Source organism: Heterocephalus glaber, unplaced genomic scaffold, assembly GCF_053883595.1.
Source record: "Heterocephalus glaber isolate CG9 unplaced genomic scaffold, H.glaber_assembly_v1.0 deba00001479, whole genome shotgun sequence".
In the NCBI taxonomy this organism is placed as follows: domain Eukaryota; kingdom Metazoa; phylum Chordata; class Mammalia; order Rodentia; family Bathyergidae; genus Heterocephalus; species Heterocephalus glaber.
In genome coordinates, this window is record NW_028258316.1 from 282781 (window position 1) to 307467 (window position 24687).

At 51.1% G+C, this 24687-nt stretch overlaps 1 protein-coding gene across 25 annotated transcripts in view; it reads right to left on the minus strand.

Moving 5' to 3' along the window:
• Window positions 1–2050: 2050 nt before the first annotated feature.
• The window catches only part of Ehmt1 (euchromatic histone lysine methyltransferase 1), a 192149-nt gene continuing 169512 nt past the window's right edge, over window positions 2051–24687 (minus strand). For all 25 annotated transcript variants that reach the window (XM_087182590.1, XM_087182606.1, XM_087182585.1 and 22 more), the window contains 9 exons: window positions 14746–14900; window positions 13753–13920; window positions 13424–13568; window positions 12674–12751; window positions 11521–11636; window positions 10729–10815; window positions 10224–10302; window positions 3432–3607; window positions 2051–3327 (listed from right to left, as the gene is read on the minus strand). In XM_087182590.1, the coding sequence (XP_087038716.1) occupies window positions 3147–3327; window positions 3432–3607; window positions 10224–10302; window positions 10729–10815; window positions 11521–11636; window positions 12674–12751; window positions 13424–13568; window positions 13753–13920; window positions 14746–14900 (1185 nt within the window). In that variant the 3' untranslated portion in view covers window positions 2051–3146. The remainder of the gene's footprint in view (window positions 3328–3431; window positions 3608–10223; window positions 10303–10728; window positions 10816–11520; window positions 11637–12673; window positions 12752–13423; window positions 13569–13752; window positions 13921–14745; window positions 14901–24687) is intronic.

Sequence of the window (24687 nt, forward strand, 5' to 3'; positions counted from 1 at the left end):
AATGTTAACTGAAACACTGACGGGCAAGTCAAATAAACATTTATTTGGGAAGCAGACTTGCACTCTGGGCTCACGAGTGCCAGGCGTTAGTTCTGTGGAGGAGCTCTCCCAGAAGCGTTTTGCAGAGGCAGCTCCCGGCTGGCTGACGGCTCCACTGCAAACCCATTCCGTCAGGGCCCGCACAGCAGAGCGCCAAGCCCGGCATGCTGGCCGCAGCCATCCCCCATGGCCACAGCAAAGTCCTGTGGCTTCCACTTGTGCAGGACGAGCGGAGCCTCCACAACATCCTGTCTCCACTCTGCGAGGCTCTGCTTCCCAACTAGGTATGTACGCTCAAACCCTTTTCCGATCACTGCACACACGTGGAAAAGGATGATGCACTGGATTCTTCTCTCAGGGTGCTTCCACTAGAGGAAGACACAGCTGTCCCCAGTCCCCGACAAAGGCTGACGGTGGAGACACTGGTTGGACGGCACGCGCCTGCTGAGACGCTGCACCGCGGCTGCATGTGCTGTGGTTCACGCAGGCAGAGGTGGCCAAGGGAGAATTTCTGGAAGGATTTTTCTTCTTCTAGTTCTACGTGTTTAAGTGTTTGAAACAACCAGGCATGCTGTTCACGGCATAACAGCCATCAGCGTGGCTGGGTGGCCTCTCCCCACGCAGCAGACACAGCTGTTTGGGCAGAGGGCCGTGTGACCAGGTGGCCGCCCCTCGGAAGTGAAGTCTTCTGGCCACCAGGGGAACCCCCAAGGGGCACTGGGGATGCCAGACCCAGTCCAGTCCAGCACGGAGGAACTCGGGACAACTGAGGAGGGCTGCCAGGGACGAACATCCCAGCGGGCCCGGGTCACACCACCAGGACGACACAACCTGGCCGTGAGGCTGCGGCCTGGGCCCCGGCAGGCACGTTGCTCCTGGACACCGGTGGGATCTGCACATCTGCACTGGGTGTGCTGGGTCAAGGGACAGGGGCACATCGTCCTGCCCAGAGCACACACCCTCATTCGATGCCTGCACTTGTGTACCTGTCCCTGCTGAGAACCTGGGGTCGCACCTGCCACCCACACTGGAATCAGGGGTCAGCACAGCTGACCAGAGACACCTCAGCCCATCTCTTCGTTGTCTGTCTGAGGCAGGCGGCCCCATTAAGTGATGGAATCAGCTGTGATGAGGCCTGAGGGCCCTCCCGACACCCCGGAGGACTTCAGCTGGCCTGGGTCCTGGCTGGAAGCACATCGTCTGCCCATCCCACTCTAGATCCAGGGCAGGTGGATGGTCCACATCTGTGGGGTCAGTGGTGCCTCAGCCCTGGGCCTGGGCCCCCTTCCACATCCATGCTGCTGGGTGAGGTGGTCACCTGGCCCCATGGCCCTAAGTCCCCTGACCTGGGTTTCTTCTGATCTCCCTAGGCCCCGTGCAGCCCCTCTGTGAGCTTGTGAGGGCCGTGGCTGCCCAGGTCCAGGTGCCCTGAGGACGCCACCTGCGGCCCTGTGTGTCCTGTGCGGTGCAGTCACACCTGTCCTGGACCTCTCACCGCTGCTGGCACTGGAGCCTCAGGTCACCTGCTGGCACAGCACCCTGCGGGGCTGCCTGTCGCACAAGAACAGCTGCCTTCCTTCTACAAAATGCCTACCTGAATGAATTCCATCTATTTTTTTCAAGCTTACAAGCTCTGCTGAGGGAGCAGGCCAGCCCTGCATGCAGCGCACAGCACGCAGCTCTGGTCCAGGACCCGGGCAGTTGCGAAGGAGGATGGGCCCTGCAAGGCCACGTGACCTCACCATGCTCCTGGGCCGACAGCCCTGGGGACACGGACACGCACTCGGCGCTGCCCACAGAAAGACCCAGAAAGACCCCAGCCTGCACACTGGCGCTGGCCCTGGTACACGGCTGGTTCTCCTGACGTGTGCTAGTGTCCCTTCCACAGGGACGGCTGGGAGAGGAGGAAGCTGCACTGACTACGGAGGGGGCGGAGCCTGAGTGCCGCTCCCACCTGGCAAGGCGGGCCCCCAGGGACCAGCGGGAACGTGGTGTCGTAATGAAACTTCACTTACAGTTCTTTCTTTTTTTTATTGATTTCATTGAAAACAGAACAAGAAATGGTCTGAGCCAAAAGACTGCTCTTAAAACCGTCAAAAACATTTTAACAGAAAAAATAAACATGACTGCATTATGAATGTTTAGAAGAGTCACACGAAAAGAACTCCACTGCCCTGCACTAATTACAGTATTTAGAAAGGTATATGCCGAAAAAGTACATGACTTGCCAGGCCATCACACAAAAGGTGACGGCAAATTTATTCACACTACAAGACTAACATTTTAAAAAAGTGTTTCCTGCATTTAATTCTAAAATCACTTTGTTCTCTTTTTACAGTTGATAGTTTATTTTCACATGGTGAGTAGAAACCACACCAGATTCAGCACCGTTGTCTGTGTTTTGTGTTTTTATTCTTTGTTTGTCCTAATGTTCGGTAATGGTAGAAAATAAATCAGTTTATTCATCATCATAGCATGTGGCTTAAAAATCAACAGAAGGTGCCAGCAGAGACGGAGCTGGCGGGCCTGGTGTGGGGTTCACCTGCCCACCAACCCGGTCCTCACAAGGAAATACCAGCCAGGGTTTGATACACAGAGAGGGTTTCTCTAAAAGCAAGCCCACATTTCCTCCAGAGTCGGGGCAGGGCCACCCTGACTGCCCTGGGCCGTGGACATGCCTGCCCTGTGTGCGGCCCTGGAGCCACCCGGCTGCACGGGGAGCGCTGCCCTCAGGGAGCAGCGCAAGGGCAGCAGCTGCAGCAGGTGCCACACAGGAGTCTGGTCGGGCAGGAGAACAAACAAACGCGGCGGTGAGGCAAGAACCTCCGGGATCAGAGGAGGAAATGAGAAACATTGCAAGGACAAGACCACGGTCAGAAGCCCACCAGGTCGCACCCCATGGAGTCCCAGTGCCTCTGAGGTGCGTGTGGTCCAGAGTGTGCTCTGGCCTGGGTGCTGGGCTTTCGTGAAGCCTCAGAACAGAACGGTCCTGGAAGGGGTCGACACCCTGGTCCCTCTGGGACCTCAGAGACATCCCAGGCAGAACACCTTCTCTACATCACAGTCCGTCAGGATCTGACCCCGGGCCCTCCCAGCCCCGCTGCACCTCATAGTGGGTCGGCAGCAGCTGCGGAGCTGGTGTCCGGCAGGCCGTGCTCCTGGGCCTCCTGGGCCGAGCTGGCCTGCCGCTGTGCCAGGGCCGCACTCGAGTGCCGGCACTTAGGGGAGCCGCAGCGGCAGCTGAAGAGCTTGCCCTTGATGTCCCAGAAGCGCTCCCCGTAGTCGAACCTGGGGGTGAGGACAGCACTCAGCACCTCCATGCTCTGGACAAAGCCACTGAGCCAATACCCCACCCGCTCCTGGCTTTGTCCCCCAGGCCTGGCTGTACGTACCCCAGCTGTTCTCCAGCCTGGATCAGGCGTGTGCTGAAGAAGGCAATCCGGGGGAACCGCAGGTCCTGGTGGGACATGAACACACGCACTGGCACGAGGTTGGGTTCGCAGTGATGGTTGATGAAGCGGCTGACATTGCCGTAGAAGCGCGCATCGATGCAGTACACCTCTCCATCCTGGTGAGGAGGAAGGTCCATCAGAGGCTCCGGCCTCGGCACCCGGGCGCACTGCCCTCAGCTCGGTGATCACACAGCAGCCTGAGAGCGGGCGCTGTGCAGGGACCTTGTCACGATCCAGGGCTCTTCCTGCGAGCCCTGTGGCCTGAGAGGCAGGGTGTCTGCTAACCCAGGACACTGAGTGGAGCCTAGAGTCACAGGTGGGCACAACCTCACCCTGCCTTACTCCTGAGGCTTTGTCACCATGACAGGGCCTTCCGACAAACCGGAGGGTTGGATCAACCCATGAGCCCTTCAGACATAGGGCTTTCTGTGCAGACCCAAGGTGTGAGAAGCTGCTCCCCTGGATAGGGTGCAGGGCATACAGGGGCCAGCTGATAGCCAGCAAGGACCTGTACACTGTCCAGCTTGGCCCCAGAGCGGCCCAGGCTGGACAGGTCCCCAGGGCCACACCGCACCTCTGACCTGCATACCTGCTGCTCTTCTCTAACTGCTGGCCGAAGCTGTTAAGTTCAGGTCCTGGTTGGCAAGTACAGTCAGGGAAACTAGAACAGGTGTGTGGAAGGTTTTCTAGGACCTGAGTCTCATGGGTGGCAGGGTCCTGCGAGCACAGTGCCCAGGCACCTGGTCACCCACACAAGCCTTCAGCAGCAGGGCCAGGGTACTCCTGAGGTCAAGACAGCTTTGAGCCCAAACCAACAAGGGGAAGTGTGGGCAAGAGGCAGAGCTCCAGCCATCTTCACTGGGCAACTTTGGACAAGGGCCATGTAGGGGGCTCTAGAGCAGTTCAGAGCTGTGGATGTGGATGAGTGTTCCCCATCAACATCCCCCTGACAGCACACCTCAGAACAAACTCAGCAACCACCACCAAGACCACAGACACAGCCACCCTCTGTCCCAGGTCTGCTCCACAGACACTGCAGCTCCATGGACTCAGATGGTAGTCAGGAGGCCCTAGCCCTGTAGAAAGCACCCTGAAACTACTAACGACACAGGGCTGAGGCACCAGGTAACAACACAGCCTGCAGGGGGCCGAGCGTACTGGCCAGTCGGGACCAGAGTCCAGGGCTGTGGCGCCCAGGGGAAGAAGTCCTTGGGGAAGTCGAGACTGTGCAAGACCTCTGGCTGATGGAGCCGGGCTGAAAGCCGCCACAAAAGATCTGAGCTCACACAGAAACGGCCGATGGCCCCACAGAGGGGATGGACCAGAGCTGCATGTGTGAACCAGAGCTCACAGCTGAAGCCCAGCCATTAAGCAAGATAAGACACTACCTTGGAGAAAGCAATGATTCTCCATCCAGAAGTCAGCATCACCAATCCACATGACCGACACAGAAAGGCAAGAGCACGGACATTCTAGACAGAAGAGCGCCAGTGGAGTCCAGTCCTGGGCTGCACCAGACAGCATCCTGCTGAGAGGAGGCTTCTCACAGCCCCGCTCGAGTGGCACAGCAGAGCATGCTTCTGAGGATCTCAGAAAAGGGCAGTCTCGGTAGAGAAGCTAAAGAGTACAGAAATCAGTGGAGCTGGATGTGGTGGTACATGCCTGTAATTCCAGCACTCATGAGGCTGAGGCAGGCCTGCCATGAATTCAGGGCCATCTTGGGCTACAGAGTGAGTTGAGGACCAGCTTGAACTACACAGTGAGACCTAGTCTCATAAAAAAAGAATCTATGGGCAAAAGGGCATCGTCCTCGGCTGTCAACTGGCCACTGCACGGATGAGCAGAACCAGGGGGAACACGTGACAACGGTAGACAGAGACTAATGTGAGCACAGTCACTTGTTGAGAGGCCACATACAAAAGAGCAAACACTGAAATTTTCCTCGGTGTCCCAAAAAGGATGAGAAAGCTGTTTCTGTCCTGCTAATACACTGACTTCGGCATACAGGCAGGTGTGAGGTGCAGGGTGAAGACCACGGATGGCCCACTACCCGTGTGAGCAAGAAGAGGAAAAAGAAATCTGGGGAAGTATTATTCACATCATCTATGCACGGAGACCTGCTGGGGTGCGATGGTAGCTGTGTCCCCGCCTTCAGTTTCCTAGTGGAAATCCTCCTGAGGAGAGGTGCTGGGAGGCGGAGCCCCAAGCAGCTGACTGGACCCCTGGGCAGGGGTCTCCTGATGGGGCAAAGTGCCCCACCACCCGCTCCACACAGAGACGACGAGAGGGCGCTGGCCTAGGCTTCCAGCCCATCTGTGCTGTTTCCACAGCAGCCCGACACAGAACATGAGAACCCAGGCAGAACGAGGCTCTTCTCTTATGTGTTACTGTTTTATCTTTTGTGGTCCTGGGGATTGAACCAAGGGCCTTCACACTGAGCTACATCCCCCACCATTTTTAATTTTTTATTTTGAGACAGGGTCTTGCTAAGTTCCAGGATATATTCAAACTTGTGATCTTCCTGGCTGAGCCTCCCATAATTCTTACTTTCAAAGAATGTAAATAAATCTTTCGTAAAATAAAAAATTAAAAAATTTTAAACTCCACAATTGAAAATGAACTAAGACACATTAATACAACTGCATTTCACACTGGTAACAGAACTGTAGAAAACTGATTATTCTAAGTGCTGCACCGCAGTTACACAGCTCAGGAATGCATTTCAAGGACCAAAACCCTACGAGGAAACTGTCAACACCACTTGGCAACTGCCCCGGACTCACTTCCACTGCAGAAGGGCAGATGTCCCTCAGTAACTCTGCCACACGCCCTGCTGCCATGGCAACAGCAGCAACGCCCCTTGGCCCTCAAAGCCACACTGCATTCTCCAGGGCCCATGGCAGCGCCATCGATGTCCCTGGGCACCTGGACCACCTGCAACTGTGGCAGCGCCATCCACATCTCTTGGTAAGTCCTTGGCATTTCCTGCCACCATGGCAATGCCCCTTGGTAACTACACTGCATCAATGTCACCATGGAAACACCATCAATGTGCTGTGTAGTGTTGTCACTATGGCAACATTATCAAGTCCCACACTGCATTCCCTGCCACCACCACAATGCAATCAATGCCCCTTGGTAACCACACTATATCACTGTCACCATGGCAACAACATCAACTGCCTGGGCGACTGCACAGCATTCTCTGTGCACGGCACTATGGTCAACACCCTCAGTGAGCACACTGCACTCCCTGCCACTGTGGCAGCACTGCTCCGTAAACAGATCACATCCACTGTCACTGTGGCACTGCTCTGCTACTCTGAAAGTAGGGGCTTTAAGAACTGAGTTTTTCACTGAAGAGATACAGGTGTGAAGCAAAAAAACAAAACACCAACCCACAACAAAAACAAACAAACAAAAACTGGGCAAAACCAGGAATCCTGGTTTTACTTGTACTGGAATCCTGTACTGGAATCCTCAGCATGAATGCACAGTTAAGTGTAGGCTTGTTTTGTCACTTTGTCCTCTGAGAACAAGGTCTACAGTCAGTGTACCTGACAGAAATAAGCAACTAACATTTGATTTTGGGCCGGGGATTTAGCTCAGTGGTTCCACTGCCTGCCTCCAAAGTGCAAGGTCCTGAGTTTGATCCCCAGTATCAAAAAAAACCCATCTGATTTTATCTGAAATCATTCTCCTGTCAAAGGAAAAGGTCTCTTAGAGAAACAGCTGATTCCAAGTGTTGGGAAGGGCTGAACAGAGGAAGCCAGCCAGTGCCAAAAAGCAATGAGACCTGAGATGAAGCAATATGGAGGCAAGTTCTCATGGCCTCTGGAGGCCAGAAAGAGACAACTGCTAATTAGCCAAGAATGGCTTCATAGATTAAAACATGCAGAGTTAAAAACAAAAACAAAAGCATGACCTTCAGTAATCAAAGAAAAGGAAAAAGGAAAAGAGCAAGCTTCTTTTATAATGGGTAGCTCCTGAGCCTCCTCCTCATGCTATGAACATGAGTGAGATGTCTGCCTCCCCACCAGGGAGACAGCATGCATGCGGGCAGCCGGCAAGCCTGGGAAGGCTTTAGTATTGTTTTGGAAAAGAATTCCCTTTAACAAGCATGGAAGGCACGGTAGGCACCCATGACCAACAGCCTGTTCTCCATAATGCAGAGGCAGCAGGGAAAGGGGCCCGTCGAGGAACGTCCCCGACTTGGGGACGGGGACTCAGACACCATGTTCCTTCCCGACGCAGCAGGAAGAACACGCTCCAGCCCCCGTTGGCAGGGACACAGAACACAGCTGCTGATGGCGCCACCTCTGCAGGACAAGGGCAGGGCGGGTCCCTTCAGCAGAGCACAGCCTGAGGTGCTAGGTGCTGCTCTGGTGGGAAGAGCCTCAGAGGACCCCACCTATTGGCAGCAGCTGCTGGCAAGGTCTGTCTGTGGGGGTATGAGTCTGAGGACAGCCCGCCTGTGGGCCTGGGGACAGGAGCACAGCACCATTACCAGGACACGCGGATGCGAGCTGCCCATTTGTAAGGAACTTCATGTTACATCAGAAGAAGAGAAAACAAACAAGATGCTGACAACTGGCACTCTGAGGGGATAGTGCAAGGGACTCATCATCCGCACCACAGGTCTGAACGCAGCACACGGCCAGCCAGAGAGAAAGAAGAAGAAATCGCTGAAGGGAGGGGCAGCAAAGTAAAACACTTTTTCTTTCTTTCGCTAAACAAGAAATGTTTTGAAAATTAGAAAAGGGCAGCAGGAAACAGGCTGTGTGAGGATGGATGCCAGGCAGGTGAGGTGCAGAAAGCAGGAGAGGCCCCAACACAAAGACGAGGGGCAGGGTGGGGAGAAGTCCGAATACCCAGGAGCCTGGCTCGCCCCTCACACTGCAACACAGCTGGCTCTGCACAGACCTGGGCCTGGCACTCGGTGCTGCCTGCATCTTGTGCTCATTAGAGGCTCGTAGTTCCCATCAGCACACAATCCATCACTTTCTGTAGGGGTCTGGCCAGCATCCCTGGCTGACTGTGGAGCCCCCAGAGGTGAGCTGACCCCCACTACTGCTGTCACCTGTGGAGTTTCTATAGCTACAAGCCCAGAGATGACTCCTACAGACCTGTAAAACCGTCCTCCGCCCACTCCGGAGACCTTCTGTTCTTCATTAAGCACTCACCCTGTCCTTAGGGCAGCAGACCTTCAGACCTGACCATGCTCAGCCACACTGGGCTTGCCTGGGTGCTGCTGCCTCCCTTGCCCAAGGACACAGCCCCATCGCCCTCACTCTTGTGCTCTGTAGTTCCTGATGCCAGTCTTTACGGAGCTGTTTAGGATGTGCTTTTCCAGACCCACACGCGGCGCCTCATGAGTTCCTCTCATCAAAAGAGCCCCACCTAGACCTGACACAGATGTGCTGCAGGGGATGCGGAAGGGCAGAAGGGGAGGCAGGTGGGGCAGGTTCTGGTCAGGCCACTGGACATCTGAGATGCCTCATCAGGCGGACACGGACTGGCGTCTGGAGCAGGTAACCAAGACAGTGTGGTATATTCATGGCCTTTTACACAAGCAGGAAGAACCATTTCTGTGCTATTCTGGAAAAGGCAGAAGTGCAGTGCAGGAGGCTCAGGGGTGGCCATGCACCAGGAGGGGGAAGGGAAGCCTGGAAGATGCAAGCAGCGCTGTGGAGAAGGTATGTGGAGAAGGTATGCTCTGGCCACCTTTCCGGCACCTGAGGGCAGGGTCACAATGACTGCTACGGAGCTGAGTCCCAGCAATGTTCAAGTGCTTGCAGGCAGCCTGGCCCTACGACCTCTTGTAGGGCAGGTGCAGGCCTCCCAGTGACAGCGCCAAAATGAGCACATACACAGGTACATGCACAGCATACAGGACACACGTATACACACAAAATGGCAGACGGTGCTATCACTTAGGGCTTGGTGCTACAGTAGACACCTGTGACAGTAACCTTCCAGCACTCAACTTCTCTCTGGGGAAAATCACTTCCCAAAGGCTGACACCTTAGAACAGCGATGGGGAACCTTTCAGAGACTCAGTGCCCAAAGTGCAGCCCAAACCCACTTATTTATTACAAAGTGCCAACACTACAATTAACCCTGAATACTGGGGTTTGTTTATGCCCTAGAATGTGGCTGCAGGGACCAGAGAGCAGGATAGGGACATCGACATCCATTCGAATTCAGAGCAGGGAGATGAAGACTCGACTCACTGAGCTGGGTCTCAGACATGTGTACTCCAGCCTGGACATCCCGGAAATCGAGCCCTAGAGCCGACCCAGCCCCAGCCTCTGCTCTCCCAGCACATGACTACAGCACCACAGAAGTCAACTGGGACAAGAAGGACATACGTGTGATCCCTGTTCGTAGCCATGGCCTCGTCAGCCTCTGGGGCAGACTCAGGCCTGCTGGGCTCCAGCCCTGAGCAGCCGTTGGGGCTCCTGGGATTCAAGGTAGGTGGCTTGCTGTATGAGCCCAGCGACCTGCCCAGTCAGGGGCTACTCATGGAGCACTGAACCTAGGCCAGCAATGAGCAGTGGGACCCAGCAGGACTGCAGGGAGCCCACACTGATCCACAGCAGGTGCTTGCCTTTCTATTTGTCTCCAGGACTGGCTGCGGCAGGCACTATCCAGACCCTTGGACAGAACAAACTATCCACATTCTACAGTTCACTGCCCACTCCTTATGCCTCAGCCTCCAAAGCACAGTACCTTATTGTCAAGATCAAAGAGGTAAGAGTCTTCTTCCCGAACATCGGCTTCCGAGTCAGAGATCAGCTCCCCAACATACCTAGAGGGAGAAGACAGGATGCTGAGCACTGCCCAGGCATATGCCACCTCTGTGCCCTCACGTGTGGAGTGGTGCAGGGGAGCCTGAGGAGCCCACAGAAAACCAATCAGGCAGCACCACAGGCTCGTGTCTGCAGTGGAGGGCTGAGGACCAGCACATGCCCTCAGACTGACCAGCACTGTGCAGGACGCCTCCCCCGGGCACAGATCAAGCTGTGACAGGGGCTGGGGGCAGACACTGGGCAGTAACCGGAGGCCGAGACAGTATGAAGCTGGTGTCTGGGCAGCTGGACGGCCAGGACCTCTCATCCACGGCTACGGGAGATGACTGCCCACTCCGAAGAGCTTCCTGGAGCGCAGATGCTACATGTGTCATCCCAGAAATGGCACGAGCAGCCAGCCTTCCTGGGTGACAGGTTCTACATACTCGCAGACAAAGGTGCCCACGGGGATGTCCTGCAGGGTCCGTACACCCCAGCCTACGTCCTGGGTCCGATAGAGCTGCAGCCTTGCCCTGGAAAACAGGAAGAGGGGAGGTGGTTCAGCCCAGCTCCTGTCACATTCTGAACTGAGGGATAGAAGTAAGCAAAGAGGAAACACTGGCTTCTCATCTGTGCCAGAAGCTATGGGCATAGAGCTCAGCCTGTCAAAGCAGAAGGTGGCAGCCTTGGCCGTGCCTCAGTCTCCTCATCTGCACCTGACCTAGTCTATCTGGTTGCCATGGGAACCAGTGCACACCTTGGCGCAGGGAAGGGGTGTCTGCTCTGCCCTAGAAAGAGAAGTGTAGGCTGGTCATCCTCAGTCTGTTTTCCCCTCCAGCAGGGACCAAGGTGGCTGATGCTAAAACATGACCCTGGCTGAAAGAGTGCGAGGGTCAAGTGCTGTGAGTGCCTCAGGAAGGAGCCAGCAGTCTAAGAAGTTGTCAGACATCTCTACTTAGAGAAGCCCAAAAAACTGGGAAGGGACAATGACTTGAGCATTGAAACAGTGAAATAAGCCCACGCCATTGAATGGCGGCCATGGACACAGACCACGTCGGTCCCTCTGATTTTGGCTCCAAAGACCCAACACCATCCTTCTCTGCAGTCTGAATTCAAGCTGGGAGCCTGACTAGTCAGTGCCAGCACAGAGGACATTTCCAGGGACAAGGCATCAGCTGTGGTGCAAAAGCACAAGCACTCATGCCAGGTGATATGGCCCAGCATGCTGTGTCTCTCACCTGAGCCCGTTCTGCACAACGCGATTGCGGCAGTTCCTCCAGCAGGAGCAGGCATGGTTGCACTCGAAGATCAGGGGAGGCTCTGCCATGTTGAACTCGGGCAGGAGCCGGCCATCCTGCGGACAGAGAGCCAACAAGGCCCAGCAGTGTCAATCATCCTTTTTAAATCAACTGATGTTAACAAAGTGCCCAGTGCGGCCTCGAACTTCAACACTGGGGAGCACTAGGTCAAAGACTGCATTAGTGGTGTGCAGGGGTCGCCTCACAGAGCTGTTGCTCAGTCACACTGTCCTCCTGACCTCCTGCCCCCCTGACCTCCTGCCCCAGCCTTTTATGGCCTTGCTAAGGCCCCACTCTCCCTCCAGGTGGTCTGTGCCTCCTCAACTCTCAACCCTGCCAGCCCCCAAGTCTGGGGACTCAGCCACTGCCCACTCCCCACGACACAGAGACAACACACAGGGCTGTGCAAGACTCGGGGCACCCAGGTGGTGGGGGCCTTCTGAGCAGCGGGGACTTGCTCCTGAGCCCTGGACCTGGCTTGCACTCCAGGGACACCACTGAACCCGCTGCCTGCAGCACTGGCCACATGGCCCTCACTGTGTTCTCCTCTCTGTCACACAGCAAAGTCCGCCTCCACAATTCCCTCTTCCTCTGAATGTCCCCTGGACAGAGCCTGCTGTGGCTCCCATCCAGCCTGCTTCTGCTGCCCCTACCACTGACTCTGAACTCCTGCCTTTGCCCTGGACACTCCTTCCTGAGCTGCATGCCAGCTCCCTGTCCCTCCTGCCCAGGCCCACCAGCCCCAAGCCCACAGTACCCCTGCCTACCACTGTGTCTAGCCATGCCCGCTGCATCCACCCAGCTTCATCCTCTGGTGGACTCACCAGGCACAAATAACAGAACGGCTTTCTCCCAGGGCCAGCCAGCCCCTCCACCTAACCGCCATCCAGGTGGCCACAAGTGATGCTGGCCCAGGACTCAGCAGCTGCTCAGGGCAGCCCCTCCCCTTCAGCTTGTTATTTCCTCCTGCCTGGCCTTCATGCTGTCTCACCTCCAACTCTTCCTCCAAACACACAAGGACATGGTGGGCACCGGTTCAGTCCTCTTACAGCACTCACCCCACGAGCACGGGCAGCCAACGCGCGCTCCTCACCTTATCGTACCAGCAGCGCATGCTGAGCTGGCCACACATACAGGTGCTGGAGGAGCAGTCATCTGTGCACACGCAGTACTGGGGACAGAGAGTATAGCCTGTCAGGAACAGGAACCCCAATTGACAGGGCCTTCTGGGGAGAGCACGAGAAAAGACTCAGGACAAGAGGATATTCAAGTGCTGGCAGGAGAGGAGGCAGGAGGTCAGCCAGGCCCAGCTCTTCCACAGCGGAGGACAGGAGATGGTCAGGCTCAGAAACTCCCGCCCGAGGCCCAAACACTGCCTGTCCTGTGACATGAGCTGTGCACAGGCACACCCTCAGGACAGCCCTTGAGAATTTGTCTGATTTTAGCCAGAGAAGGAAGGAAGAGGAAGCAGATAGCTACTCGGTGTCCTGTGTGATCTCAGAGCTGGCAAAGGTGGTGCTTGGTGAACCATGCCCTTGTAAGGAGCCTGGGGGCAGGTCACCTGTGGGCGAAATTGGAGCTTGCACACCTACTTACAACCCCGGACCTTTTTATTTTTTGTTTTGACACAGCTGCTGAGTTGCCCAGACTGGGCTTGAACTTGTGACCCTCTTGCCTTAGCTTCTCAGAGTGAACACGTCTCCTAGGAGGCTCTTCATCGGCCTTCCACATCCTCTAAGGAGGCCAATGCTGACAGCATGGCCTTCCCAAGTGCTGAGAACAACCCAGCACCCAGACCCAAGGGCCACCCCATCCTGCCCGGCAACCCTGCTCACCCACCAACCTGCAGGTGGGTGATGTTCCTGTCGATGTTCATGGGGGATGTCACGCAGTTCTGAGACACGTACTTGTAGTTGCTGGGGCAGGGCTCGCTGTCCACTGCGTTGACACAGGGGATGGGGATGCGCTCGTAGCCCCGTGCAATGTCTCTGCACAGGAAAGGGAGGCTGTCGGCTTGCTGCTCTGACTTCTGCCCCATGGGAGACATGGTCTCTGCCCAGCATCCGCTCCAGACAACCCGGTCTGACTCCGGGACATGCATTCACTCCAAGCTCTTCCAGCCCCACCTGCCGATGAGCCACCCAGAGCTACCTGCCTCTGGAGCCCGCTCACCTGCTCACAATCTTCTCCACTGTGGCAGGCTTGTCAGGGGCCGAGTCCCGCAGTGCCTTGCTCACCTGCAGGGCACTCCACACCTGCGAGTTGAGGCTGGCGCACTGCAGGGGCGTCTCTCCTTCCTTGTTTTTTAAGGTGACATCTGAATCCCGAGAAAGAAAGAGGCTAAAAGGAAAAATGTAAGCCAACAAAACATCCAGATCTTAATTTAAGAGACAAAGTGGAGACTTTTAAAACACTCACTAGGAACAACACACACTACCCATCCTGACAAGCCCTCAACATGTGCACTGCACACCCAGAGCTCACTCCTCTCGCCAGACAGCCAGCAGGGAGAGTATTAAGAACCAGACTTGAGGTCTGATTCCCCTTCCAAAGCCGCCCTCCATGCTTGGGCTGGGTATGGAGTAGGGAGCAGTGCAGCCCGAGTATAGGCAGGGATGCCCGAGGGGATGGCACAGACCCAGCAGCGTGAGCCCACTTTCAGGAGCAATGGAAACCATTCAGCCCCTATTTCCAGGTGAGGTCAGCCCTGCCCCAGGCTCCTGCTGATCCGAGGGCAGCCACACCTTTGTCCTGATGCAGTGGCAGAACAAGGCTAGGACCCAACCACCACCCACCTTTAAACGCAGGAAGAAGACCTCGTGGCGAAAAAGGACCTTGAGTGGCCAGCACAGACACTGCTACTATCTCCAGCCCTGTCTGTGAGGAGTACTTGGATGGGCTCTCAGAACAGCAGGAACCCAGGCAGAGCAGAACTGTCCCCACACTGCCTCCCAGGAGGAGTGTCAGCTGAGACTTGGATCAAGCTCCAAGCTAGGAACTTTTTACACAGCGCTTTCTAAGCCAGCAATAAGCCACAGTAAGTCTCCAATGTGGACTGGGAAAGATGCCTCTCCACTGGCTGGACTCCAAGGGGCATAGGGCAACAGTGGCTTCAGGCCTGGGAGATAGGACCACTCAGCGGTCTCAGGGCAGGGCCACACTCACACGACACAGTCGTAGCGGTTCTCCCGGGCAGCAATGTGCAGGGGTGAGTCCCCGTGGATGTTAACAGCATGTAGGTCACACCTGGCAGCCAGCAGAATCTCTGCTATGTCCACACAGCCTGAGAATGCTGCCCAGTGCAGACAGATGTTCTCCTCCTGAACAGAGACACAAGCAGGAGCTGGTGAGGACTGTTCCTGACCAGGTAGAGGATCCTGGCAGCTGCTCCACTCGTTGGCCTGAGGAGAAGCCAAGGAGCCCAGTGGGCCACTCCCAGCCCTGGCCAAGTGGAAAGGGGCTTTCTGGCTCACTAGAGAGAAGAACATTCCTCCCCAAACTCTAAGGCAGTGATGGAGAAACTATTAGAGAACAAGTGCCCAAACTGCAACCAAAAGCCCACTTATTTATTTCAAATTGTCAACACTGCAGTTAAACCTGAACACTGAGAGGTTTTTTTGTTTTTTTGTATAGGGGACTGAACTCCGGACCTTGCGTTTGTGGGGCCGACGGCAGAACCACTGAGCTAAATCCCCGGCTCCCGAACACTGAGTTTTTAGTTTTAGAAAAACAACTGTTACCCAATGCTTGGCGCTGGTGCAGTCTGGCTCACATGCCTACAGAGGGGGTTCGGTGTGCCCACTGTGCCACACGTGCCATATGTTCGCCTCCATTCCTCTTAGGCATTTTTTCTTATTTTAGTTTCAAAGTAATATCGTCATAATATAAAATACTTTAAAAATAGGGGAAAAAGAACCCCCAGCCAGAATGGTTCTAAACACATTATTAAATAATGTGTAGGAAGAGGCATTTTTCTTCTGTCTAGTTTTAAAAAGTGGTATTCATTCCCAAGTGAAGCTATATAGTTACAGATTTGGGCAAGTACGGAAGTAAGATCAAAAATGCTAAATTTGATTAAATAAAAAGTTACCTTGAAAATCTCCATGAAATAAAAATTTAAAACAAAGCAGAAATTTTCATTATGTTGTTTCTTCCTGCCCAAGAGCAGAGTTTATCTTTCCATCTTCTAAGATCCTCTCTGATCTCCTTTTTTAGACTACTGTAATTTTCTATGCATAGGTCCTTTATTTCCTTTGTTAGATTGATTCCTAAGTATTTTTTTTCAATGGTATTGTGAAAGGTGTTGTTTCCCTAATTTCTTTCTCAGTGAGTTTGTTATTTGTGTACAGGAATGCTACTGATATTTGAGTGCTGACTTTGTAGCCAGCTATGCTACTGAATTTGGTTATTAAATCTAGAAGTTTTTTGGTGGAGTTTTTGGGTCTTCTATATAGAGTATCATGTCATCTGCAAATAATGATAATTTAACTTCTTCCTTTCCTATCTTTCCTCCTTTTATTTTCCTTCTCTAATTGCTCTGGCTAATGTTTCCAGAACTATGTTGAATAGGAGTGGTGATAGTGGATGTCCTTGTCTTGTTTCTGATTTTAGTGTGAAAGCTTTCGAGTTTTGACCGTTTAGTATTATATTGGCTGTTGGTTTGTCATAGATGGCTTTTACGAGATTGAGGTAAAGACCATCTGTTTCAATTTTCTGTAGGGTTTTTATCATGAATAAGTGTTGGACTTTGTCAAATATTTTTTCCGCATCTATTGAGATGATCATGTGATTTTATCTTTGATTCTGTTAATATGGTATAATACATTTATTAATTTGTATATGCTGAACCATTCTTGCATCCCTGGGATGACTCCTACTTGGTCATGGTGTGTAATCTTGATGATTTGTTGTACTGTTTTCCAGTATCTTACTGAGGATTTTTGCATCTACGTTCATTAGGAAGGTTGGCTTGTAGTTTTCTTTTTTGGTTGGGTCCTTCTCTGATTTTGTTATCAGAGTAATACTTGCTGATAGGTGATAGGTCTCCCACCACCTCAGCAGCTATTATGTATAGTAGCTGCCCTCTTCCTATGGTGCCTTGCCCCCTCCCCTGTGTGATGCCATGCCAAGATGGTTGCTCCCACCAAAGAATAAACCCTTCTTCCCAGCATGCCCTTGTTCCCGCCTAGAAAGTAACCCAATACTCGCTCACCTCCTACCACCTAGTGACATCACCGGCTCCTCCATTCCCTAGTCACTACCTCACTCAACCCCACCTCAGCCCCTACAAACCCCACCCCAGTCTCTATAAAAGACTCTCCCTGAGCTGGCCATATTCCTTTTGTCTCTCCTTTGTTCAGAGACAGCTCAGCAGATCTATTCCCCTAATAAAGGCTTGTTGTGGCCCGGTCTGGTCTTGGTTTTCGGCCCTTTTACCTGACAATAGGAATGATTTTGAGAGTACTGCTTCCTTTTCTATTTCGTTAAAGAGTTCGAAGTGAATATGGCAGTAGATCTCTAAATTTCTTGTAGAATTTAGCAATGAATCCATTAGGACCTGGGCTTTTCTTTGTTGGTTAAGTTTTGGTTTTTTTTCAGTACCAGGGATCAAACTCAGAACCTTGTGCTTGCCAGGCAGGCACAACGCCACTGAGCTACATCCCTGGCCCTGTTGGTAAGTTTTTAATTACATTTTCAATTTCATTGACTGATACTGACTTGTTTAGAATTTTTATACCTTCTTGATTCAGCTTTGGTAATTCATATGTATCTAGGAATTTGTCCCTTTCTGCGTTTTCCATATTAGAGTACAAGTTCGAGAAGTAAGTACTGATGATCATCTGGATTTCCACATGATCTGCTGTGATTTCACCCTTTTCATTCATAATTGCATGAATCTGAGTTTTTTCTTTCCTTTTTTTTTGTTCCAGGGATTAAATTCAGGACCTTGCGCTTGCAAGGCAGGGACAGTGCCACTGAGCTAAATCCCCTGCCCTTTTCTTTCCTTTTTTTGGATAAGGTTGGCTAAGGGTTTATCAATATTATTTAATCTTTCAAAGAACCAACTCTTTGATTCATTGATTCTCTGAATTGTTTTCTTAGTCTCAACTGCATTAATTTCTGCTCTGATCTTTACAACTGCTCTCTCATGTGAGCTTTTTATTTGTTCTTGGTCATACTCCCAAAATTGTTACATAGACTTAATGCAATCTCAATCAAATTACCAAATACCAAATTACCAATTACCAAAATACCTCACAGAACTCAAGAAAACATTTCTAAAATTCACTTGGAACCAGAAGAGACCTAGAATAGCAAATGCAATTCTGGGCAACAAAGGGAGGGCAGGAAGCATTGTAATCCCTGACCTGAAATTATACTACAGAGCTACTGTGATAAAAACAGCATGGTACTGGGGAAAAAACTAAAAATAAAAAACAGACCTGAGGTCAATGGAACAGACTAAAAGAGACAGAAACAATACCAAACACACTCAGCCACCTTATCCTTGACCATGGGGCCAAACATGTTCATTGGAGGAGAGATAGCCTCTTTAATAAGTTGTGCTGGCAACAGAGTGAAGAGACAACCCACAGAGTGGGAAAAATTTTTGCCAGCAGTCCCTCAGATAAAGGACTAATATCTAGAGTACACAAAGAATTGAAAAAATTCAGATCCCTCAAATTTAAAGACCCAGTCCAAAAATGGGCATCTGAAATGGGCTCTTCTCGGCTCAAGAAGTAGAAACAGCAAATAAATATATGAAAAAATGTTCAATATCACTGGTCATTCGAGGGATGCAAATTAAAACAATGCTGAGATTCCATCTCATTCCAGAAAGAATGGCTGCTATCAAGAAATCAACCAACAACAAGTGCTGGCGGGGCTGTGGGGAAAAGAAACCCTTCTCTACTGTTGGTAGGAGTGGAGACTGGTGCAACCACTATGGAAATCAGTGTGGAGATTCCTCAAAAACTTAGGATTTGAAGGGCCGGGGACTTAGCTCAGTGGTTTCGCCTCCTGCTGCACAAGCACAAGGACCCAAGTTCAACCCCCAGTACCAAAAAAAAAAAAAGCAACTTAGGATGTGAGGTCCCATTTGACCCAGATATTCCCCTGCTAGGTACCTTCCTGAAAGAATTAAAAGCATCATACCACAATGGTCTATGTGCACCCATGTTTATAGCGACACAGTTTGTAATAGCTAAATCTTGAAAACAACCCAAATGCCCATCAACTGATGAATGGGTAAAAAAGATGTGGGGTTTTTTTATACAATGGAGTACTACTCAGTCATAAAGAAAGATAAATTTGAGACATTTTATAGCTAAATGGATGCAACTTGAGACTATATTCTTAAGTGAAATAAATCAGATATGTGAAAATATTGCATTGTCTCTCTGGTATGAGAAACTGAAAGGGTAAAGACAAAAATGTATAATAGACAATATAAAATGGGAAGAAACTCTTCAAAACGAAAGGGAAACTGTGAAGCGGGGGAAGGAAGGGAAAAGGGAAAAATACGAAAAGAAGGAAAAAATGGAAACAAAGCTTTTGTAAAAAAGATGGGGTTGAAGGAGAGGTGGGGACTGGGAGAAAAAGAGGGAATCAGGATATACCATGTACAGTACAAATTCCCTTTGATGAATGTGATCATTATGTATATTTAAATTGTACCAATAAAATAAAGCAGAAAAATTGGAAGAATATTTGTATCACATGTAAAATATGTCAGTTATAATTACATAGCATGTTTATTAGAACACTACAATTCTGAAAAGACATGCAAAGTGTATGAAAGCATAAGCAGCTTGCAGAAGAAAAAGGTGAAGAGCACACGTCAAGAGGAGGGGCTGTCTGCTGTGCCGGGGACCCAGGCCCCTCCCCCAGCAGTGACACCTGTCCCTCTCATGGGCCAGCAGGACAGCCCCGCCACAGCCCACGAGTCTCAGCTCCCCACCCTTCCCTCTACTTCATCCTCTGCTCACCTGTTTTCTTCTCTGGAATATAATGCTAATTAATGTCAGTCGTCTTCCTTTTCTGAATTATTTCTCAAGGCAAAGCCCTCAGAGGTGGGGCTGCTGGTCTCAGGTAAACATGAATGGACATGAAGGGTTTCCTCTCCTCTGGCAGAGCCTGGGGAGTTGTTTTCTGTGGCTCTCTCCCCTCAGGAAGCCATCAGTGACCCCTGGGCAAGGCCGAGCTGACCCCCATTCATACCCTGTGCACTCAGGCCTGCCCTCGCTCTGCCACTCTCCATGAGGAGCAGTGCCTGGCCCCATCCCCAAACACATTCTGTAGGCCCTTGGGGATATGCCTAGCTCGTCTGTGACACGTGGGTGCACTAGCACAATCTCCTCGCAAAGTCCACATGGTGGAGTGCAGGCAGGGCTTCTCAGCTCAGTGAACATTAGAAAGATAAAAGCGATGCAGAGACAGCGTGGTCTTGTCTGTTGTCTTCATCCATAAACAACTGGCAGCCTCCACCACAGCTTTACTGCTGCCTCTATTGCTAAAGAAAAGCGAAAAGCAAACTCCTTTGTCAACCTTTCTAATTCCAAAAAACCTTAGAGCACCCGGGGCTCTCTTTCCTGGTGGTTATTCTTAGTAGTCTACCTTTTGATCTTTGGCTGTCATCTCCTACACATCTGAAAGCACCAAACAAAATCCTATTTCCTCGGGGGCTCCTTTCTTTTTTCTTTGTCAGAATAATCTATTGTTTCATAACCTGAATCACACCTTAGAGAACTTCCAAGACCCTCCTCTCTTGGGACTGCTTGATCACCTGACCCTGTGGGGCTGGCCTGTGCTTCCTGAGTGCTCTCACTTCTGTAACAACACAGACTGGGATCCCACTGGACATGTATTCTGCTGGAGGGAGGAGGGTACAGGCATGTGAAGCCACAGCTGCTAAATAACATACACCAGGAATGGAGGAAACAGGCAAGGGAGCCAGAGGACCCAGCTCTCAACAGCACAGAGCCCTAATGTTCAGACAGAGGACAGAGTTCCTAAAGGGACTCTGAAGACCTGGGGCTTTCCATGGGATATCAGCAGGCATTGGTGTGGAACTTCTACCTTTCAGTGGGACATAAGTGGGGACTCGCATGGGGACCTACCTGTGCCCTTCCACAGGATATTAGCAGGCACTCTCATGGGGATCTGTATCTTTTTATGGGACACTAGTGGGCAGCAGCATGGGGACTTGTGTCTTTCCACAGATACCAGCAGGCACTGGCATGGAACCTGTATCTTTCCACGGGACAACAGTGGGGAGTGGTGTGAGGACTATGCCTTCCCATAAAATGTAGCAGGCATTAGTATGGAGACCCTCGCCTTTCCGCAGGACATCAGTTTCCTACTACTGAGGAAGGCACCACCAAGCTATGGCCCATCCGCCTGGCCAGGAGAGAAGCAAGGACTGTCAGCAACCCATGGGCTGGAGGATGGGTCTGCCTTGGTGGAGACAATAATCATCCCTGCACTGAAAATGGCTCCAGACCTATCCACCCAGCTGGAAAACAAAGCCAGCGCATGCGGACGGACTTCACGTCACTGGCTGTCCTGGGCGAAGCTGAGCACTGCAGGGAGGCAGGGTTCCCAGCAACTGAGGGCTGACTCCAGACACAGGAGCAGGCGCTATGGCCCTTCAGCCCACCCAGAACGGACACGGCACTGGAGCTGGTGTCACAGCCACAGCCAGTGGTGTCAGGCTCCCACACACTCAGAAGTTATGGAGCCACAAGTCAGAGAAATGTTCAGGAAGACCCACAGAACCTTCTGGGCTGGAGACCACGATGTCTGAAATGAAAACCCTGAACGAAATCAGTGTGACTGGCATTGCAGAAGAAAAAGATTAGAAAGTAGGAGATATGTCAATAAAAACAGCTCAACTGAAAAAAAAAAAAACCAGCTCAACTGAAACACAGAACGAAAAAGCTTTTTAAACTGACGAGAGTGCCTGTGACCTATGAAACATTACACAATCTGACACATAGAAGCACAATTCCTGGTAAGGAATAGAGGGCAGAAGACACATCTGAAGAAATGACAATTGAAAAACTTCCAAATTCAACATCAATCCTAAATCCACAGATCAAGAAGCTCAATGGGCGCACGCACACACACACTCAAAGCCGAGGCACATCAACTCTTGCAAATAGCCAGGGGGAAGAGAGTATATGATACACCAAGAAGTGAGGACAAGGACCAAGCAGGGTTCTCAATCCCAACAGTGAGGACTCGGGAAGCAACACTCACAGCAGAGAGAAGCCATCTGGCCCAGAACAGCTCTATACTCAGCAAAAGCATCTTCCACAAAGAAGGCAAGGTAGAGCCAGTCCAGGGATGACAAGGCTGATGAGTCCATCAGCAGCAGCCAGAACTCAAGAAAAGTAAAAGTGAAGGGAGAGAGGCCGACTGGCAGGAAGACACTGGGTCTGAGGGTGGAGGATCAGCCCCAAGGTCCCCAAGCCAAGGCATGGCTAACCACCTGTTAGGACATGTGCATGCACGGAACCCAGAAGAGACCAGTGCCACACCTGGAGGGGTAGGCTCCTCTGTCGTACCCATCACCAAGACTGCTGCAGGGACACAAGGGGCGCACAGCCCAAAGGATGGAGCGACCTGCACCCACGGGGTATGGATGCCAACCAACTGCAGGGACACACCTGAGGGAAAGCTTTCCCACAGCAGTGCTGGTAAGACACCCACCTGCAACAGAGGGCTCTGATCCACACTTTCACATCACACACAAAGATGAACTCAAAATGGCTTAAAACCATAAAAGCACTGCAAAAGAAGATAAATTAGACTTTATCAAAATTTCTAAACTTTTACACTTCCAAAGACAGATTTGTAAAGCATATATCTGATAAAGTATTTCTTCCCCCAGAATAAAATGAAAATTCAAAAACAAGAAAATTAACCACCCAATTAAAAAAAAAAAAAAAAACAAGCTAGAAGAAAACATACGGACAGCGAAGAAGCTCTGTAAGATGACTAACATCATCAGTCGGGCCGGGGATTTAGCTCAGTGGTTTCGCCACCTGTTGCGCAAGTGCAAGGACCTAAGTTGAATCCCCGGTACCAAAAAAAAACCAAACCAATAAAAAACCATCATTAGTCATCACAGAAATGAAAACTCAATGAGGTGAAATGAAGATGGACACCACCAATGAGATTTCACCACACACTTACTGACATGGTGAAAATGGAGGAGACTGATCTACAGAGTCCTGGGAAAAACATGGACAGGCCAGAGTGTGCACAGGCACACCTCACTACCCTGTGGAAGCAGCCATCTGTCCCTAATTAGCAAACACGTTGGTGCATCCTGCCTTCTGCCCAGGTGTGCATGTGGAAGGTGCAGGTACAGATGGCCCACATGTGCCCCGGCAGGGGAGGGTGAAGAAGGGGCTCATTGGGCAACAGGAAGAAGTGAGGACAGGAGCTGAGTGCCAGGATGAACCTCAGGGACCAGGATAAATGGGCAGGCTGCAGTGAAGGAAGGCTATGAGATAGTTGACAGGCATGGGCATGGCTAGGAAGTGGTAGGAGGGATGCAAGAGAGTGATGCCTGGACTCCCATTTTCACTGCGGTGGTATCTTCTTGGGTCAGGCTCTCCCAACTGGGCACTGCAAATTCCATAGACTGCACCTGCACTTAATGAAGCTATTAACATAAAGCCCCAGCCACTGTACACACTTCCACTTGCTGCCTGCCAGCCCCACCAGAGACCTAAATCCAACAGAGCCAGCTGATCACAACTGGAAACTCCAAAACTGTGAGCCATAATAAACTTTCTGGGTTTTAGTCCAGGAGGGTCCCTGGTGTTCCTTTGCTTTGGTGTTCTTGTAAAACTGCTCATGATTTGTTTCTCAGGTAGTGCGGGCTCCAAAAGTCCTATAAATTTATTTGGGATTTTTTTTTTAATCCTGAGTAGTGTGGACAAAGTGATTGTTTCCAAAGAGCTGGGCAAGAAAAAAATGGCAGGAGCAGTCAGTGTCAGTAACTCAGCTTCTCCAGGACAAAGTGTCTCCAGTCCGGAAAACAGTAGCTTGGAAAGGAGTCCAAGTGAGAGGGGTTCAAGAGTGTGCTTGTCTGCTGTGGCCCCTCGGCTGCTTCCCAACTGTCTGCTTCCCGCGCCTGCTCTGGTCCTTCACAGACTGCTGGGGTTGGCCACTTGTGAAGGTGGTTTTCATGGGCAAACAGCTGAACATCAATGCCAGAAGTGATGATTCTCATAGAGTACCTCAGCGATTAAGGAGCCATAGAAAAAACTCAACTATGCCTGGTCTTCCCCTTGGATCTGCTTGTCTAAAATGATATATTTTATTTTTTAATGTGGGATAATATACTTTGTAAGGACCATTTTTTTTTATTCTCAGTGGAACTCTTGTCAAATCCCATAAAAGAAAGGAAAAAAAAACCCTTACATTAGAACCTGTCAGACTGAATGTTTGCCTTTTGTATACATTTGCTCTTCAGAACAGATTCCAATTTGAATGTAATATGTTTAGAAATCCCTGCTGGAGGGCAGCAGGAGAATCTGAAGCTATTGACAAAGGAGTTTCCAATTTGCACTGACTCACCTTTGTACAAAATCTTTTTGTACATTCCACATTAATGCACAAGCCAGACTGGTCATCTAAGATAACAGGTTGAGGGGAGAGCAGGATTTGTGCAGCTGAGGGCCACACACACCACAGTCTTTGTTGCCTTAAAAGCCTTAGGAGCGAGGTCAGCATTAGGCTTGCAATAGGGATTTTCCAACATACACCAGTTTCTAGCTCCTTCATATATGTCCTGTGGGCCTCCTTACACTAGCACTAATCTCCACTCACTTCTGTGGTCTATATCTCCTCCCAAATACACTATGGAGCTATTTTGTTACCTTATTATAACATGAGTATTTATGCAGCAGTCTCTTCAATCTTAGTAATTTTCATTCCAAAAATGCCTGGTATGATGCTTTACACTCTATTAAATATGGTTTAAAGGCACATGGTCATGGCCCTTGTCAGAGGAGTTGAATGTGCACTGAAATATTTCTATGATTTTTAAAAATTACTACAGCAAAATAAGTCAGCAAGCTGTTGTACCAT